The sequence below is a fragment of the Rhinatrema bivittatum genome, chromosome 15, assembly GCF_901001135.1.
Source record: "Rhinatrema bivittatum chromosome 15, aRhiBiv1.1, whole genome shotgun sequence".
In the NCBI taxonomy this organism is placed as follows: domain Eukaryota; kingdom Metazoa; phylum Chordata; class Amphibia; order Gymnophiona; family Rhinatrematidae; genus Rhinatrema; species Rhinatrema bivittatum.
In genome coordinates, this window is record NC_042629.1 from 44695745 (window position 1) to 44713136 (window position 17392).

Here is a 17392-nt window from a genome sequence, read left to right on the forward strand (position 1 = left end):
AAGCATAAAACTTCCCTAGTGCCTCTTTTTTGCGCGATCCCCAATTAAAATATTGCATTGGCCCAGGGCAAGGGTCTGTAGCGCCCTAGGCAGAGCAATGTAACACTTGCCTCCCCCCCAAACTCACCTTGAGTTGAATGTGCACACTGACAGTGGTAGATGGGAAAATTGGTTCTTACCTGCTAATTTTCATTCCTGTAGTACCACAGATCAGTCCAGACAGTGGGTTGAGCTTCCTGGCCAGCAGATGGAGACAGAGAAAAACTGAAAGGGTATCCTATATCAGGACAGAGCCCACCCTGCATCCTTTCAGTATAAACATCAAAGCAGACAAAGAACAATTGAAAAAATGAACCAGAAGAAGATCAAGCAAGTAATAAACTTTAACAGTCAAATGGAACCCAGAGGTTCAACAGGTAAGCAGTTGCTCTTATATGAAAAACAATGTACTGAGTACCTCCGGTGCCTTGTATTTCAGGTAGGAAGTAAACCAATCCAAAATTCTGTGAAAGGAAAAACTTCGAGTGGACATATCATGAGCAGACATAGCAAGGGTGGGAGTCTGGACTGATCCGTGGTACTACAGGAACGAAAATTAGCAGGTAAGAACCAATTTTCCTTTCCCTGTTCGTACCCGGATCAGTCCAGACAGTGGGATGTACCCAAGTTTCCCTAAATAGGATGGGATCGAGACAGTCTCACTCGAAGCACTTCCCTATCGAAGGAGCCAAATACTGGCGCCTGGACATCAAGGCGATAATGACGAGCAAAAGTATGCAGAGACTTCCAAGTAGCTGCCCTGCAGATTTCTTGCGGAGAGACAGACTGACTCTCCGCCCAAGAAGTAGCCTGTGAATGCAAAGAATAGGCCTTTAAGCCCTCCGGGACCAGCCGGCCCAGACAGATATATGCCGATGCAATCACCTCCTTTAGCCAGCAAGCAATTATAGCTTTAGATGTCTCGTTTCCCTTATTTGGACCTCTCCATAAGACAAATAGATGATCACAAACTCGAAACTCATTTGTAACTTGTAAATATTGCAGTAGGACTCTTTTTACGTCAAGGCGTCGTAGGTCACCACCGGAGGTGCTCGCAACATCCTCCGCGGAAAAAGCAGGGAGTTCCACAGACTAATTGATGTGGAAGGAAGACACGACCTTCGGCAAAAAGGATGGGACCAACTTGAGGGAGACACCTGAATCAGAAAAGCGGAGAAAGGGCTCCCTACAAGACAACGCCTGGAGCTCGGACACCCTCCTGGCAGAACAAATAGAAATGAGAAACACTGTCTTAAGAGTTAGATCCTTAAGCGTAGCCCGCCGGAGGGGTTCGAAGGGTGCCTCACAAAAGGACTCTAAGCACCAAGTTAAGACTCCACGAAAGACAAGTGGCCCGGACAGGTGGATTCAAATGCTTGGCCCCTTTGAGAAATCCAACGACATCCGGATGGGCCGCCACCGCGTAACCATCGATAGTACCTAAGAGAGACCCGAGGGCCGAAACCTGTACTCTCAAAGAATTGAAAGACAAACCTTTGGAAAGGCCATTCTGGAGAAAAGAGAGGTCCTGGGATACCGGAGCCTTGCATGCCGGCACCCCAGACTCTGCACTCAGTCTCAAACACTCTCCAAACCCGGACGTAAGCGAGGGAGGTAGAAGGCTTACGGGCACACAACAAAGTAGATATAACTTCTTCCTTATAGCCCTTCCTCCTCAGACACTGCCGCTCAAAAGCGATCCGCCTGATCGAAAAATACTGGACCCTGACGGAGCAGATTTGGGAGGAGCCTGAGACAAAGGGGACCGTCCGTTGCAAGGTTAACCAGATCTGCGAACCATGGCCGCCGAGGCCATGCCGGTGCCACAAGAATGACAGATCCCCTTTGTAGTTCTATCCTTCTGAGGGACATTTCCCACCAGAGGCAAAGGTGGGAACATAGAGGAGAATGTCGTGGGGCCAAGGAAGAACCAGGGCATCCACTCCTTCAGAGCTATGCTTCCAACTGTGGTTGAAGAATCTGGAAGCCTTCGTGTTGGTCAGAGTGGCCATCAGGTCTAGGTGAGGGACTCCCCACCTGCGCACAATCAGATCCATTGCCACGGACAACTCCCACTCTCTGGGGTCTAGATGTTGCCGGCTGAGGAACTCTGCTTGAACATTCTCCTTCCCCGCTATGTGGGAGGCTGCCAGCCGATCCAGGTGACGTTCCGCCCAGGCAAGCAGCTTGCTGGCTTCCAGGGCCATTGGACAACTCCTGGTGCCCCCCTGCAGATTGATATTGGCTACCGTGGTGACGTTGTCAGATAGGACTCACTGCCTTGCGATGGATCAGAGTTAGAAAGACCTTGAGTGCCAGAAGAACCGCCCGGGCCTCCAGACGATTGATGTGCCAACGGATCTGAACTGGGGACCAGCATCCCTGCGTAGATTGAGCCTGACACACGAAAGCCACCACTGCACGTTGGCTATGGTAGCCTTGGAGAGTGGCAGGGGCGTGCGAAACTCCTGAGATCGGCTTCTAGCGGGACAGCAAGGCTTTCTATAACGGACAGATATGCGCAAAAGCCCAAGGAACCAAATCTATAGTTGAGGCCATGGAGCCCAGCACAGAGAGAGAGAGCGAGAGAGCGTGATATGAGCGAGAGCGATATGAGCTTGATCGCCCAAGTCTCGGGTGACAACACTTTGCCCGCGCGGGTGTCGAAAAGGGCTCCCAGAAATTAGAGTACCTGGGAGGGCTTGAGGCAGCTCTTGGAGAAGTTGACTATCCACCCGAGGGAGGAGAGGACCGACAATACTTTGTTAACCGCTGTCACGCACAGGTCCTCCGACTTCGCCAGAATGAACCAGTTGTCCAGGTACAGGTGGACTAGGACTCCCTCCCGCCAGAGGAAGGCCGCCACTACAACCATAACCTTGGTAAACGTGTGGGGTGCGGTGGCTAGACCAAACGGAAGCGCCCGAAACCGATCGTGAATCCAGAATGTTGAAGCGAAGGAACCTTTGGTGTTCTTGCCGGTTCGGGATGTGAAGGTAGGCCTCCGTTAGATCTAGTGAAGCGAGGTATTCGCCCGTGCGAACTGCCGCTATAACCGCCCTCAGAGTCTTCATGCGAAAGTGGGGGACCTTGAGGGCCCTGTTGACTCTCTTAAGATCCAGGATTGGCCGGAAGGATCAGTCCTTTTTGGGGACGATGAAGTAGATGGAATGCTGGCTGGATCCCTGCTCCTGTGGGGGAATAGGGACTATGTCTCAGAGTGCTAGAAGCCTGTCGAGCGTCTGGCACACTGCTGGCCACTTCCGCGTTCCGCAGGGAGAGATTAAGTAGAGGTCCGGAAGATCTAGAGCAAACTCTAAAGCGTAACCTCTTTCGATCACTTCGAGGACCCACTGATCCGAAATAATCTTGACCCATTCCTCGAGAAATAGGGTCAGACGACCACCTAAGTCTGGAGCGGAAGAATGGGCCGGCCGCATCTTATTGTGAGGGCTTGGCGGCGGAACCTTGGTGGGTACAGTCAAGGAAGGGCCACCGGCCTCGAAAGGACTGGGGCCATGCTTGAGCCCTAGGGCAGGTGCTTCGCTGAAAAGCTTCCCATGGCTTGGTGTACCTGCGCTGTCCCCTGAAGCGAGAGCGTGATGGAAAAAGTGACCTGGACTGCTTCAGGCAGCTTATGAACCTTGTCGCCACCCAAGGATTTAATAAGCTGTTCCAGGTCCTCACCAGAAAGCAACTTACCCTTAAAGGGGAGAGGGCCCAACTGTGCCTTAGAAGAGGAGTCTGCAGCCCAATTCCTCAGCCAGAGAAGATGTCTGGCCGATACCGCGGAAACCATGGCTCTGGCTTGCACCCGGAGATTGTAAAGGGCATCAGCCCCATATGCAATCGCGCCTTCCAGCTGTTCTGCCTGTTCCGCCTCTGCAGACGGGAGGACCTGGGTGCTGAGTAATTGTTGAACCCACCTGAGGCTTGCCCGCTGCATGAGAATGCTACAGACTGTCGCCCGGACTCCACGAGCCAGAACTTCGAAAATCCTCTTTAGATGGAGCTCCAGCTTCTGATCCTGCAAATCCTTTAAAACCGTGGCTCCTACCACCGTGATGGTGGTATGCTTGGTGACTGCGGACACCGAAGCATCAACCTTAAGCACTTTAAGCATTTCCAGGCATTGGTCCGGCAGGGGGTAAAGCTTGCCCATTGCCCTGCCCACCCTGAGACCTGACTCAGGAGATTCCCACTTCCATAGCAGGAGCTGCATCAGCATGGGGTGGAATGAAAGAGTGCACGGTGGAGTTCTCAGTCCCGCCAGGCCCGGGTCCATTGTGCGTGAAGACGAAGGAGTGGGGGGCTCCTCTGGAGAAACTTCAATTCCTAGTTCGTCCAGGACAAAAGGAATGAGCGGTTGAAGTTCCTCTTGTTGGAACAACTGCAGAACCAGAGGATCATTCCCGTCGGCCGGCGGGGTTGGAAGAACCAAATCTGAATCAGGATCTGCATCCGGCGCAGGAGATGGCTCAGGAGGGTCTGGGGGATCCGGTACAGTCCTGACCCTAGAAGAGGCTTATAAGTCTGGGGCCCTATGATCCTGGCCTGTGGACTACCCGAAGGACCTTAGCTGGCAGGGGGGGGGGGGGGGGGGGGGGGGGGGAAGAGAATCATTCTCTTCCTCCAGACTAGCCACAAAAGACTTATGTAATAAAACAAATTCAAGAGAAAAACAATGCTGAACCTTGCCAGGCGGGGGGGGGGGGGAGAGAAGAAGTGTCAGAAACTGGGCCCAGGGAATCCACGGGGCTGAGATCGGGCAGTGAAGGGTTTAAAAAAAAAAAAAAAAAAAAAAAAATCGGCTCCACCAGATCAGCAGGGCTTGTGAGAGAAGGCAGCTCCGGAGACAAAACGGCCGCCATTCCCATGGTTTTTCGCGCGGGAGCCGGCTTGGGAGCGCATCTCACAGCCCGACCCCGAACTGGAGATTTAGTCACTACCCCGGAGGGACCCTCCCCCACCGGGGAGACATGCTGAGGAAAGCCCATTGCGGGAGAGCCACGTGGCAGGCTCCCCACAGGCAAGACAGGCAGAGAAACGCAGCATGAACTCCAGTGGGGGGGGGGGGGGGGGGGGGGGGGGTTGGGCACCACGCTCTAGCCGCGGAGAAAAATGGCAGTGCCTGGCTGACCACGAGTCGAAGCAAGGGAATGAACCCTGCTTCGCTCCTTCCCCAGAAATCGTGAAGAAAAACGCTGCCGATCGCCTTAGACTTTTTTTTTTTTTTTTTTAAACTTTAACCAAGCAGAGGAAACACCTTCCTGCTATGTCTGCACCCAGTCCTCAATGGGTGCAGACTAGGCAAGAAGGGGGGGAGTGACTGGACCACCAGTATCACCCCAATGCAGCCAGGCTGGAGGTCACTGGGAAAAGTGGGTCCCAGGCTGAACACTCAAGGGGACAAGTCCTCCCTGGGACCCAGTAAGAGCTAGGAGACAAAGTAGTCTCACCTTGTATCTTTACCTTTTTTTAATTTGTAAAGAACAATACTTGCTTGATCCAGTATCAACCCAGAGGGAAGAAGAGAAGAAAAAATCCCCAAGGAGAAGAAAAGGAGATAAATCTAGGGAAAGCAGGTTCAACTGTCTGAATCTGTTGGGAGAGAGAAATACTGAAGGGACGCAGGGTGGGCTCTGTCCCGATATAGGATACCCTTTCAGTTTTTCTCTGTCTCCATCTGCTGGCCAGTATGCTCAACCCTGTCTGGACTGATCCGGATATGTACAGGGAAAAACAGTTATGGTCACCCTCTTTCACTCTCTCCAAACTAGCATTCTGGACCATTGTCATTTCTTCTTTCACATTTTGAAAATGGCATCTTCCGTGCCTCGGCAGCACCTCACCCACTGATATCGCCCTAGGCAGCAGCCTAGTCCTGGTTAATGGTCATGCCAGTCCTGCATCAGCCCCTAAGTGTTGCCAGCTTAGCATTGGAAGGCAAGCCAGTAAGACTCCTGGCTGGCAGTGTTGTGGTGGTGGTGGTAATCATATTCCCCCAGGCTAACTGGTCTTAACTTCGGGATATTTAGCACAGAGGAAAAGAATCTCTTCTAGCATGGCAATGCTCCCTTTTTTTCTACATATCAGTATCTCCGTAGACCAGGCACCAACAACCCCAGTGTCAAAATTTGTGATGAGTATTATATTTTTATGATATAAGTGACATACTGTATATTGCTCTGGCTCCTTTGAGGAAAGTGATTTTTAAATGGAAATAAAATGCAACTGATAAAGCACATTAAGATCAGCACACTGCTGATTTTAGCTCTTTATTTTTGATACCCAGGCCACTAATTTTACACCAAAACCTCAGATGTTAGGTAGTTAGTATAAGGAGGAGCCCATACAGTTCGGATAGAGTTAAAACTGCCTTTTCACATCTGTTTTAGGGTCCCACCCTACTTCCTGGAAGCAGCTCTACTTCTTGCAGCTTTAATCAATTAATGACACTCGCTAACCCATGTGGTCCTGGGTTCATCCCCCTTATGCCTATCTTGATTTTAAGACAAGTCTTTTTGTGTCTCCTCTCCACTAGAATATAAAACCACAGAGCAAGGATTGTTTTTGTGTTTCTGTTTAGTACTGTGCACATCTAATACCACCAGAGCAGGATTTCCCAAATTCTATTCTTGAGACACAAAAACTGGCTTTCAGGATTTCCACAATACAGCTCTATATTCATGCCTTGCTTCTACTATACACAAAAAGATAAAGGTCTATTATGGAAATTCTGAAAAATAGACTAATTTGTGGCCCACAAGGACCAAAGCAGATTTTGGGATCCCTGCTTTATAGAAGTGAGCAATAGCAAAAGCAGTAGTACATGACTAAATTTGCAGCTTTAGTCTACTAAATTCAGCAAATCACATCCCTTAACTTAACAGCATACACTAATTCTTTCAAACAAATTTAAGAACGCCACAACTTTATTTCGGCTACAGGCACTACTATACTATAATCAATAGCCAATCTATCATCTGTCCCTCTAACTGAAAAGGTACTCTGAATACTATGCCCATGCATCTGTCAATAGGTTGCCCCATTACATGCATAGAAATTGTTATTTTTCAATGCTAGGAAAGAGGCAACAACAAGAATAGATTTTATTTTTATTTATTTTTAAATACCGAAGTTCTTGTGGGAATTACAAATCACTCCGGTTTACATAAAACGATGAAGGCTTTCGGGGGGCGCGCGCACTGGGGTTTTCCAAATGTGGCTCTGAAGGGCCGCAAACCAGCCTGGGTTTTACAATTAATATTTGACTGCAACTATAGCTCAAGCATATAAATCATAGGACTGGGGATATAAAGCACCAGCAAGATAGGCTTACAGAGAATAATATGGCATCAGCTCACAAGGTGATCGCTAGAATCCCCGCCTAAAGAAAGCCAACTCTATCAGTAACAGTATTATTAATATTGTGAATGTTGTGTTGTTACCCTCCGAGTTTTGTATATCTGCAGGCTACCAATTCTTAAAATAAATAGTAAATCATTTAAAGCAGTTGCATCCTAGCAGAGCGCCGCGCAGCTCCTACCTGCCAGTCGCTGGAGCAGTAGGGCACGGCATCCCGTACCCCGTTCACAGGTAGCCCGCGGCGCCGAAGCTCCGGCAGCTTCTCCAGCACGAAAAAGAAATAACCGTTCCGGCCGCTGCGCTTGTTCGGCATTGTGAAAATAATCTATCGCACAACCCACAGAATAAATCCTAGCACACCTCCACTATCTAGGATCCGCGGCGAGCACCGCACGTGATTTACTTCCACACCCGCCGAGGAGCGCAGCTACGCACGGACCTTGGCCAGCGATCTAGCCAATCAGAACAGGACCGCCACGGTGCGATTGGATGACAATATTTGAAAGCAGAACGAGGCGAAACCCGGCGTACGATGTTCAGATGCCCAAGGCGGAGATTGGCTGAGATTGTGTAAAAGTGGGCGGAGAGAAGGTTACAGGAGAGGGCAGTGATTGGTAGCGTGGGAGACATAATACGGAGCATTTGGGAATCTGCCGAGTTTGGGGCGGGAAAAGCTGATTCGAAAGCACGTGGCTGTTGTGCCGGTCGTACAGCCAACATGATTTCAGTGATTTACAGAAATGTTTGCAGGTAGAGGGTTAATAACAGCAGTAGTTGTAGATTGTGATACTTTTTAAGGGCCCAACAATACAAAGCCCACGGTGGTAAAAAAGAGTAAGTAATCAACTGTATAATATTGGGGGTCTGGAATTACCTTATATTTATGTTAATAATTTACCATTTGAATTTGATGTATATGTATAATATCTATTATTTCATCAAGAATTATTGAAAATTATACCTTGAAAATGGTATAATGATATGACATTTAACTAACTTCTGTTTCTCCCGCTTTAGCTGATAGGATCTTATAGTAATGTAGTAAATGATGGCAGATAAAAGGCCCACCCAGTCTGTCCAACAGCAATTTTATATGCATTTATCCAAAGTAAGCAAGTTTGCTTACTGTAAACGGTGTTTCTGTAGATATTTATTTATTTATTTATTTATTTATTTAAAGGCTTTTATATACCGGAGTTCATGCACTAGTGCATACCACTTCGGTTTACACGGAACAAGGAACAGAAAATTACATCAAACAGATTGAACAATTAAACAAATATACAATTACATCCAACAATTGGGTATAAATAACATGGCTAACTTAGTAGGAACTTAGAGTTAGAGGTGAAGGAGAGAAATAGTACCAAGTGGTAATAGAACAATGTTAATAGCTAAATAATAAATATAAATAGTAAATACAAGTTCTTATAATAAATACAGGTGTTTACAGATTACAGATAGCAGATAGCATTACAGATAGCATTACAGATAGCATTACAGATAGCAGATAGATTACAGATTACAGATAGCAGGATGAATTAGCCATGCTATCATGGGATCTGACAATCAGGCCCGGAAGGCGGAGCTGTACCAAGCAGAGGCTAAATTTTTGCTCTCTGCGGCTGCGCGTGTGTTCCCAGGCAAGAAAGTAACAGATTCTCCTCAGTCTGTGATTAAGCTGTATTGTAGTCAAAGAGACGGCGACTGCCAGGGAGGAGGGAGGGTCAGCATGGCTAATTCATTCTGCTATCTACGGAAACACCGTTTACGGTAAGCAAACTTGCTTTTTCCCGTTGATAGCAGGGCTGAATTAGCCATGCTGTCATGGGAGTCCCAAGCTCCTGATCACGTGGTTGTGATTTGTATGAGCGTACGTGATCTTCAGTAGTGTGGCAGTCACCGTGGATAGGAGGATAGAGATTGCAGGATTGCTTGCCCTATCTTCGCATCAGTGGCTGCTTGTTGATCAAGGCAGTAGTGGGATGTGAAGGTATGGAGCGATGACCATGTAGCTGCCTTACAAATGTCTATGGGTTGTACATTTTTAAAGTGTGCCAAGGAGGCCGCCACTGCTCTGACTTGGTGAGCTTTGGGAGTAGAATGTAGATGTAATTGCTGTTTGTCGTAGCAGAATTGTATGCACTGTGCTATCCAGCTGGAGATGGTTCGTTTAGCCACTGGTAGTCCAGGTGCTTTCGGGTCGAAAGAGACAAATAGTTGAGAAACACGGGAGTCCGATTTTGTTCTTTCTTTGTAGTATGCTAATGTTCTTTTGTAGTCTAGTGCAGTGGTTCTCAACCTTTTTTCTGTCGGGACACACCTGACAGATGGTTCTCATATGCGTGACACACTGACCCATGATCGTCACAGGGCTAGATGTAAAAGTACAGTTTGCATCCACGGGAACCCCCCTGACCCACAATAATGGATGTAAAGCAGAATTATGACATTCCTCATACAACTCACCCTACAAAAAAGATATTCTGGTTCTGGTGTCATCTTAGTAACAGCAACTCAAACTCCTTCTACTTCCAGGCTCAATAGCCCTACTTATGAAAAGACAGCAGTTTACCACCAATGCATATCCTCTTGAGAAAACACAACAAATAAGACTGATAAAACGCTTACATGCTAGTAAAATATCTCGGTAACAGACAACAGAACCGACCTAACATACTCCCAGGATCTGTAGTAATGCACATAAACTAATCTGCACACAGTTACACTTGTATGATGGAATACACTCAAACAGGAGCAACCCTATCTATGAAAAGGCAATACTACAAATATTAAATCAGGCCCTAAACACCAATACACCTCTTATTAGGAAAACAGAACTAGCAAGCAGCTATAGATCCCCACACAGAAATAATTGTAAAACTATACTAATAAGCAGAATAAATGTTTCACAGCAACTATGAACAGAATAACATTCAACAATTAAAAACTCATAAAAACTATTAAAAATTCTCCAAACACCAATAAAATATTTTTAAAAAAGCAGACACATCACATAATATTAAATAATTAAAATGGCAGTCAATCAAGAAAAATAAACTTAAAAAGCCACCTTTACTTACCCCCTCCAGCAGCTCTCCTACTCCTCTTCCATGCAGGCTGTGGCACACACCAGAAGCAGCAGTAGTGGCTAAGCTCTATACTCATGGTCCTCTTCCTTAGGGCCCATGTCTCTCACACACACACCATACCAGTCATGCCCCCATGACCAGTTTCTGTCTCTCACACACCAATCATCTCCCAAACAGTCTTTGACAAACACACCAGTCACCTTCCTGAACAGTTTCTCTCATGCCATACACACACACAGGCTTCCCACTCCCGTGTTCCACTTACATATATGGGCTTCTCACTCTCATAATCACTTTCTCTTTCTCACACACACTCACCAGTCTCTCACTCCCATGCTTGTTCTCTCCATATGCACAGGCTTCTCATTCCCATAATCACTTTCTTTCTCTCACATACATATACAAACACACACACACCAGTCACCTGATCTCTCTCATGCATACACACACAGAGGCTTCCCACTCCCATGTTCTCTTTCAGATATACAGGCTTCTCACTCCCATGCTGTGTCTCACACACCCCCAGGTTTCTCACTCCCATGCTCACTCTTCATATGCACAGGCTTCTCATTCCCATAATACTTTCTTTCTCTTTCTCTCACACACACATACACACAAACACACACACACACCAGTCACCTGATCTCTCTCATGCATATCCACACACACACAGGCTTCCCACTTTCATGTTCTCTTTCAGATATACAGGCTTCTCACTCCCATGCTGTGTCTCACACACACACAGGTTTCTCACTCCCATGCTCACGCTTCACGTGCACAGGCTTCTCATTCCCATAATCACTTTCTTTCTCTCTCTCACATACACACAAACACACACCAGTCATCTGATCTCTCTCATGCATACACACACACAGGCTTCCCACTCCCATGTTCTCTTTCAGATATACAGGCTTCTCACTCCCATGCTGTGTCTCGCACACACCCAGGTTTCTCACTCCCATGCTCACTCTTCACATGCACAGGCTTCTCATTCCCATAATCACTTTCTCTCTCTCTCACATTCAAATACACACCAGTCACACCGTCACCTTACCAACCAGTCTCTCTCTCATACATGCACACACACACAGGCTTCCCACTCCCATGCTCTCTCTCACATAATCAGGCTTCTCACTCCCATGTTTTCTTTCACATATACCCCCACAACACCAGGCTTCTTACTCTCATGCTTTCTCACATACCCAGATTTTTCACTTCCATGCTTTTTCTCTTTTTCTCTCTCTCTCTCTCACACACACACACACACACACACACACACACACACACACACACACCAGTCTCTCTCTTATTTCCATGCTCGCTCTCCATGTGCACAGGCTTCTCATTCCCTGAATCACATTCTCTCTCTCTCACATTCAAATACACACCAGTCACACCGTCACCTTACCAACCAGTCTCTCTCTCATACATGCACACACACACAGGCTTCCCACTCCCATGCTCTCTCTCACATAATCAGGCTTCTCACTCCCATGTTTTCTTTCACATATACCCCCACAACACCAGGCTTCTTACTCTCATGCTTTCTCACATACCCAGATTTTTCACTTCCATGCTTTTTCTCTTTTTCTCTCTCTCTCTCTCACACACACACACACACACACACACACATCAGTCACATCCATGACTGTCTCACACTCTCACATACACATCAGTCATCTCCTTGAGCAGTCACTTTCATTGTCTCTCACATATACACATACATCAGCTCTCTGACCAGTTTCTCTCAATCACACCCATGCTCTCGATCAAATACATTCTCTCACTCACACACTGGCTGGCTGGCTGCTTCTCTCTCTTTCTCTCACTCACTTCCTCTCTATCCCCCCCCACCCCCAGCACAAATGGTAGCTGCAGCAGCCTCCTCCTCCAGCCCCCGCAGGCCAAGAAGGAAGAATTCCATCGACCGCGGGAGGCTCATGCTGCTGTCTCCTTTCTCGATTACCGGCTGCTTCAATTGCTCGGGGGCCGATGCTGCAGTGGCTGCCTCTACTTTATCACACGGCACGGCTCTTTCTTCTTCCCGCGCACCGCGTATCACTTCCGTGTCCGGGGGGAGGGGGGGGAATGCAGGCGCGGGAAGAAGAAAAGGCCAGCCACGGGCGCCACAGCTTCTTTTAGCACTGCTGCAGTTCCCACTGGGCTTGAACGTGCTGATAGCCCGGCTGCAACGGCAGCAGGGAAGAAAGAGCAGCGGGAGAGACCGGGAGCACGTGACACACCAGCCGGTGCTTGGCGACACACTGGTGTGTCGCGACACACCGGTTGAGAACCGCTGGTCTAGTGTATGTAGTACTTTTTCCTTATCATTCGAGTGAGGCTTAGGGAAAAAGATGGGTAGTTCAATGGTTTGATTGAGATGGAATTGAGAAACTACTTTCGGCAGAAAGGATGGGTGAGTCCTGAGAACCACCTTTTGATGATAAAACTGTAAATATGAAGAATAGTGAACTAAGGCTTGTAATTCACTGACTCGTTATGCTGATGTTACCGCTACCAGGAATACAACCTTCCATGTAAGGTATTTAATGTGTGCTGAGTCCATGGGTTCAAACGGGGAAAGCATGAGCTGTTCAAGAACTATGTTGAGGTTCCACAGAACTAGAGGCTTAGAGATCGGAGGACGAAGGTGAGTTAATCCCTTAATGAAATGAGAGATTAAGGGGTGATTGGATATAGGAATATTGTTAACTGGTCTATGATATGTTCCTATGGCACTAAGATGAACTCTAATGGATGATGTCGCCAGACCAGCTGGGTATAGTGTATGAAGATAATCCATGAGTAGCTCAGGTGAGCAGTCCAATGATGGTACGCCCTTGGAAATGCACCAGTTAGAGTAGCGCTTCCATTTATAGCTATAATTTTTCCTCGTTGAGAGTTTCCTGGATTCTAATAAGATGAACTGTTTCGAAGTGGAAACTCCCTGTTCTGTTAAAAGGAGCCTCTCAATCTTCATGCTGTCAAATGGAGAGATGAGTGTAGCAGGTGCAGGGGCGTCCCTTGGTCTTGGAACAGAAGATCTGGGCGATTCGGTAGTCGAATTGGGTCCTTGATGGACAGTCGGAGAAGGAAACTGTACCATGGTTGTCTGGGCCAGGCCGGGGCTACGAGTATCAGTTGAGCTCTGTCTGCTATGCACTTTTGAATTGTCTGTGTTATGAGTGGTATGGGAGGAAAGGTATATAGGAGGTCTGTTGTCCACGGGATGAGGAAGGCATCCTGAGCGATTCTGAGCAGACTTGGTCTTATCGAGCAGAATTTGGGAACTTGAGCATTGATTTCCATTGCAAAGAGATCTATCGAGGGTGTTCCCCATTGTATGAAGATGTTTTGGGCTACAGTTGAATTGAGTGTCCATTCATGAGGATGAAAGATGCGACTTAGCCTGTCCGCTCTTGTATTTGCTACTCCCGGCAGGTAGGTTGCTTGCAAATGTATGCAATGACGGTGAGCATGTTCGAAGATTATCAGGGTTTCCTTGCAAAGGGACCATGAACCGGACCCTCCTTGTTTGTTGATGTAAAACATTGTGACTTGATTGTCCGTGTAGATCATGACCCTGCGGCCCTTCAGGTGGTCTTGAAATACTTGTAGTGCATTTCAAATCGCTCTGAGTGCCAATAAATGTATCTGCAGGGTCTGCACGGAGATTGTCCATAACAGGAGTATCTACAACAGTTCGCTAACGGATCTACAGATAGCTAACTCCTCCCCTCTGGAGGAGCAGGTCATGTCATATCGCTACTCCTTCCCCTTTCAGGAGAACAGCAGAACAGCTTGCCAATTCTGTCCTCCTGGCGGAGTGAGTGACAGCAGATTACTAATTCCTCCCCTCTGGAGGAAGGCGAGTGTAACAGATTGCTAACTCCTCCTCCTTCAGGAGCTAGTACACAACAGATTGCTAACTCCGTCCCTCAGGAGAAGGAGAGCGTAACAGAATTGTAGCATTTGTGTTGGCTGTAGAGGTGATTTCTGAAAATTGATCACCAGCCCCAATTTCTGTAAGCACTCTATTACCCGTCGAAGGTAGTCGATCAAGATGTCCGGAGTCGAGGCTATTATCAACCAATCGTCCAGATATGGAAAGATGGTCATACCCTGTTGTCTGAGATGAGCCACCACCACAACCATGCATTTGGTGAAAACCCTGGGTGCAGCCAATAGTCCAAAGGGAAGGTTAGATCAAGCAGGCTCTGTGTTAGTTAAAAAAAAAAAACCCCCAAAAAAACCCAGTGAGATCAGTCTGTGTTCTTTTGCTTGGCTCCCCGGAGCCCCTGTTTCTTGCCAGCAGGACTGTTTTCTCAGTCTTCTCTCTTCTTTTTTCCTCCTGTCTTTTATTTATTTATTTATTTATTTATAATTTTTATATACCGACCTTCTTGCATAAAATGCAAATCAGGCCGGTTTACAGTGAAAGCTGAACAAGCAGGAAATACAATTCCTTAGTCTAATACATTGAACATCTAGAACTGAAACCGATATAAAAGCAAAATTTTTAGACAGCTTAATAAAAGTTAATTGAATAACAAACATAACTAAACTTATTTTACAAGAAGCACGACGGTTTGCCCAGGAGTAAGTCCTCTCATTTGGCTCTTTATTTCTTTTTTGCAGTACAGGTTTTCTTCTCTCTCTGAGGAAGCAGGGGGTGGATGCTGGTGGTGCCAGCCCCTCCCCCCTCCTCGCCACGGTTTAGTTTCCCCCCCTCGGCCCCACGACATTACATTCCCCAGGGCCGACGCGGCAGGGAGGTATCATTCCCCTGCGGCTTTCTGAGGGGGGGTGGGGGGGCTCCAGAGTCGAGCGAGGGTGTGCCGCGCCCGCTCCTCCCGCGGCGTTTCCCGGCTCCGGTTTTTCCCGCGCTGTTGATTCCTCCCCCGGGCCCGCGTTATGCAGCATTCCTGTTGCTCTTCCTGCGGCGGCCCGGGGTCGGAAGGATCGCGGGAGGGGCTCTGCAGCAGGTGTCTCCCTGGTGGGGAGACCAGCCCCGCGCCCCAGTCAACTTCCCCACCGCGCTCTTCTGTCCCCCGCGGGCCTCGGGGGACAGCCCTGCCCCCTCCTTTGGCGGGAGCTGCGGCCATCTTGAAGCTGGAAGACAGCGTTTGTTCTGACACTGAAGGAGCGCAGGAGGATTTCTTGCACCCGTTGCCGCCGATTCGGGACCAGGGTCCACCACTATCCTCCTCAGAGCCCCCCAGGGACCCCCTCTCGCGCCCCCCCCCCCCCCCAGTGCCCTCCGCGTTTTCGGCCGATTTTGTGGTGCTCATGCACAAAGCCTACTTGCAGAGTTTGTAGCATCCGGGGGGGGGGGGGGGGGGGGGGAAGTCCAGCTTCGGACCCACCTCCCTCTAAGGTCCCCCGGCTGGTGGGCGCAGTGGTCACGGTTCCTGGGACCGCGGGGGGGGGGGGGCCCAGGGTGCACCTGTCTCTTCCGCTGGGGGGGGTGGGCACCATTGCCGGACCCTGGGGGGGACCCGGTGTCGCTGGGGATGATGACATGCACCTGCCAGCTCATCTGGAATGCGACGATCCGCGTGTCCTCCGGATCTTTCGTAAGGAGGAGCTGGTGGACCTCATCCCGCATGTCCTCCAGGAGTTGGACCTCGATCCTCCCGTCGAACCGCCAGGGCCTCCGGCTCCCACCATCACCTCTTCCAGCAAAAAGGGGGGCCCGGTTCTGGCGGGCCTGCGTCCCCTGGCTCGGACCTTTCCAATCCATGTTTCCTTTCTACAGCTTCTGGTGAGAGAGTGGGACACCCCGGAGGCTTCCCTCCGGGTCGGCAGGGCAATGGACAAGCTCTATCAGCTCCCAGGAGACTTTCTGGATCTCCTCAAGGTTCCCAAGGTGGACTCGGCGGTCTCCGCGGTCACGAAACGGACTACGATCCCGGTCATGGGGGGCACGGCTCTCCGTGACCTCCAGGACAGGAAGCTGGAAGTCTGCCTCAAGAAGGTCTTTGAGGTCTCCACGCTGGGAGTCCGCGCAGCCATCTGCGGCTCACTCACCCAGAGGGCTGGTCTCCGGTGGGTGCAGCAGCTTCTCACCTCTCAGCAATTGCCACCGGATGAGGCGGCCCAAGCGGATCGGCTGGAAGCCGTCATGGCTTACGGGGCTGACGCCATTCACAACCTGCTGCGCGTCCTAGCAAGGACCATGGTGTCTGCGGTCTCTCCCAGACGCCTCCTATGGCTCTGTAACTGGGCGGCAGACGCCACTTCCAAATCAAGTCTGGGCGCCCTCCCTTTCAAGGGCAGGTTTCTATTCGGCGAAGATCTGGACCAGATCATCAAATCGCTGGGTGAAAATGCAGTACACCGGCTGCCCGAGGACCGCCAGCGGTCATATCGCCCGTCCTCTTCCTCCAGGAATCGTTCCCACACCCAACATCGATATAGGGGTGCCAGGCAGCAGGGACCCAGGACACCCTCTTCCAGGTCTCAGTCATGGCCCCGGTCTTTTCGTGGCCGCAGATCTCCTAGGGACGCCTCGACGCAGGGAGCCTCTGGTAAGTCTCCCCAATGATGCCAGGCCAGCCCACTCCTCGCAACCCTGGATCGGGGGTCGCATCTCTCTTTTCTACGAGGAGTGGGTCAACATCACCATGGATCAGTGGGCCCTGGACATCCTAAGGCACGGCTACGCATTGGAGTTTGTACGCCTCCCAAGAGACAGGTTCATCTTCTCTCCCTGCGGTTCAAGTCCCAAGCGCCTGGGGGTGCGGCAGACTCTAGACAGACTTCTGGACCTCGGAGCCACCTCCGGAGAGGTGGGCTCGGGACACTATTCAATTTACTTCGTGGTACCCAAGAAAGACGGCACGTTTCGCCCCATCCTAGACCTCAAGGAAGTAAACAAGGTGCTCCGGATA

At 49.3% G+C, this 17392-nt stretch overlaps 2 protein-coding genes across 3 annotated transcripts in view; one reads left to right on the forward strand and one right to left on the reverse strand.

The window, feature by feature from the left end:
• The window catches only part of MAEL (maelstrom spermatogenic transposon silencer), a 30971-nt gene extending 23070 nt beyond the window's left edge, over nt 1-7901 (reverse strand). The window contains exon 1 of the mRNA XM_029579035.1: nt 7589-7901. Coding sequence (XP_029434895.1) covers nt 7589-7720 — 132 coding nt within the window. The 5' untranslated portion in view covers nt 7721-7901. The remainder of the gene's footprint in view (nt 1-7588) is intronic.
• A 262-nt stretch (nt 7902-8163) lies between these two features.
• ILDR2 (immunoglobulin like domain containing receptor 2) overlaps nt 8164-17392 on the forward strand; it is a 122408-nt gene continuing 113179 nt past the window's right edge. For both annotated transcript variants that reach the window (XM_029579221.1, XM_029579220.1), the window contains exon 1: nt 8164-8241. The gene's annotated coding sequence lies outside the window, so the exon portion shown is untranslated. The remainder of the gene's footprint in view (nt 8242-17392) is intronic.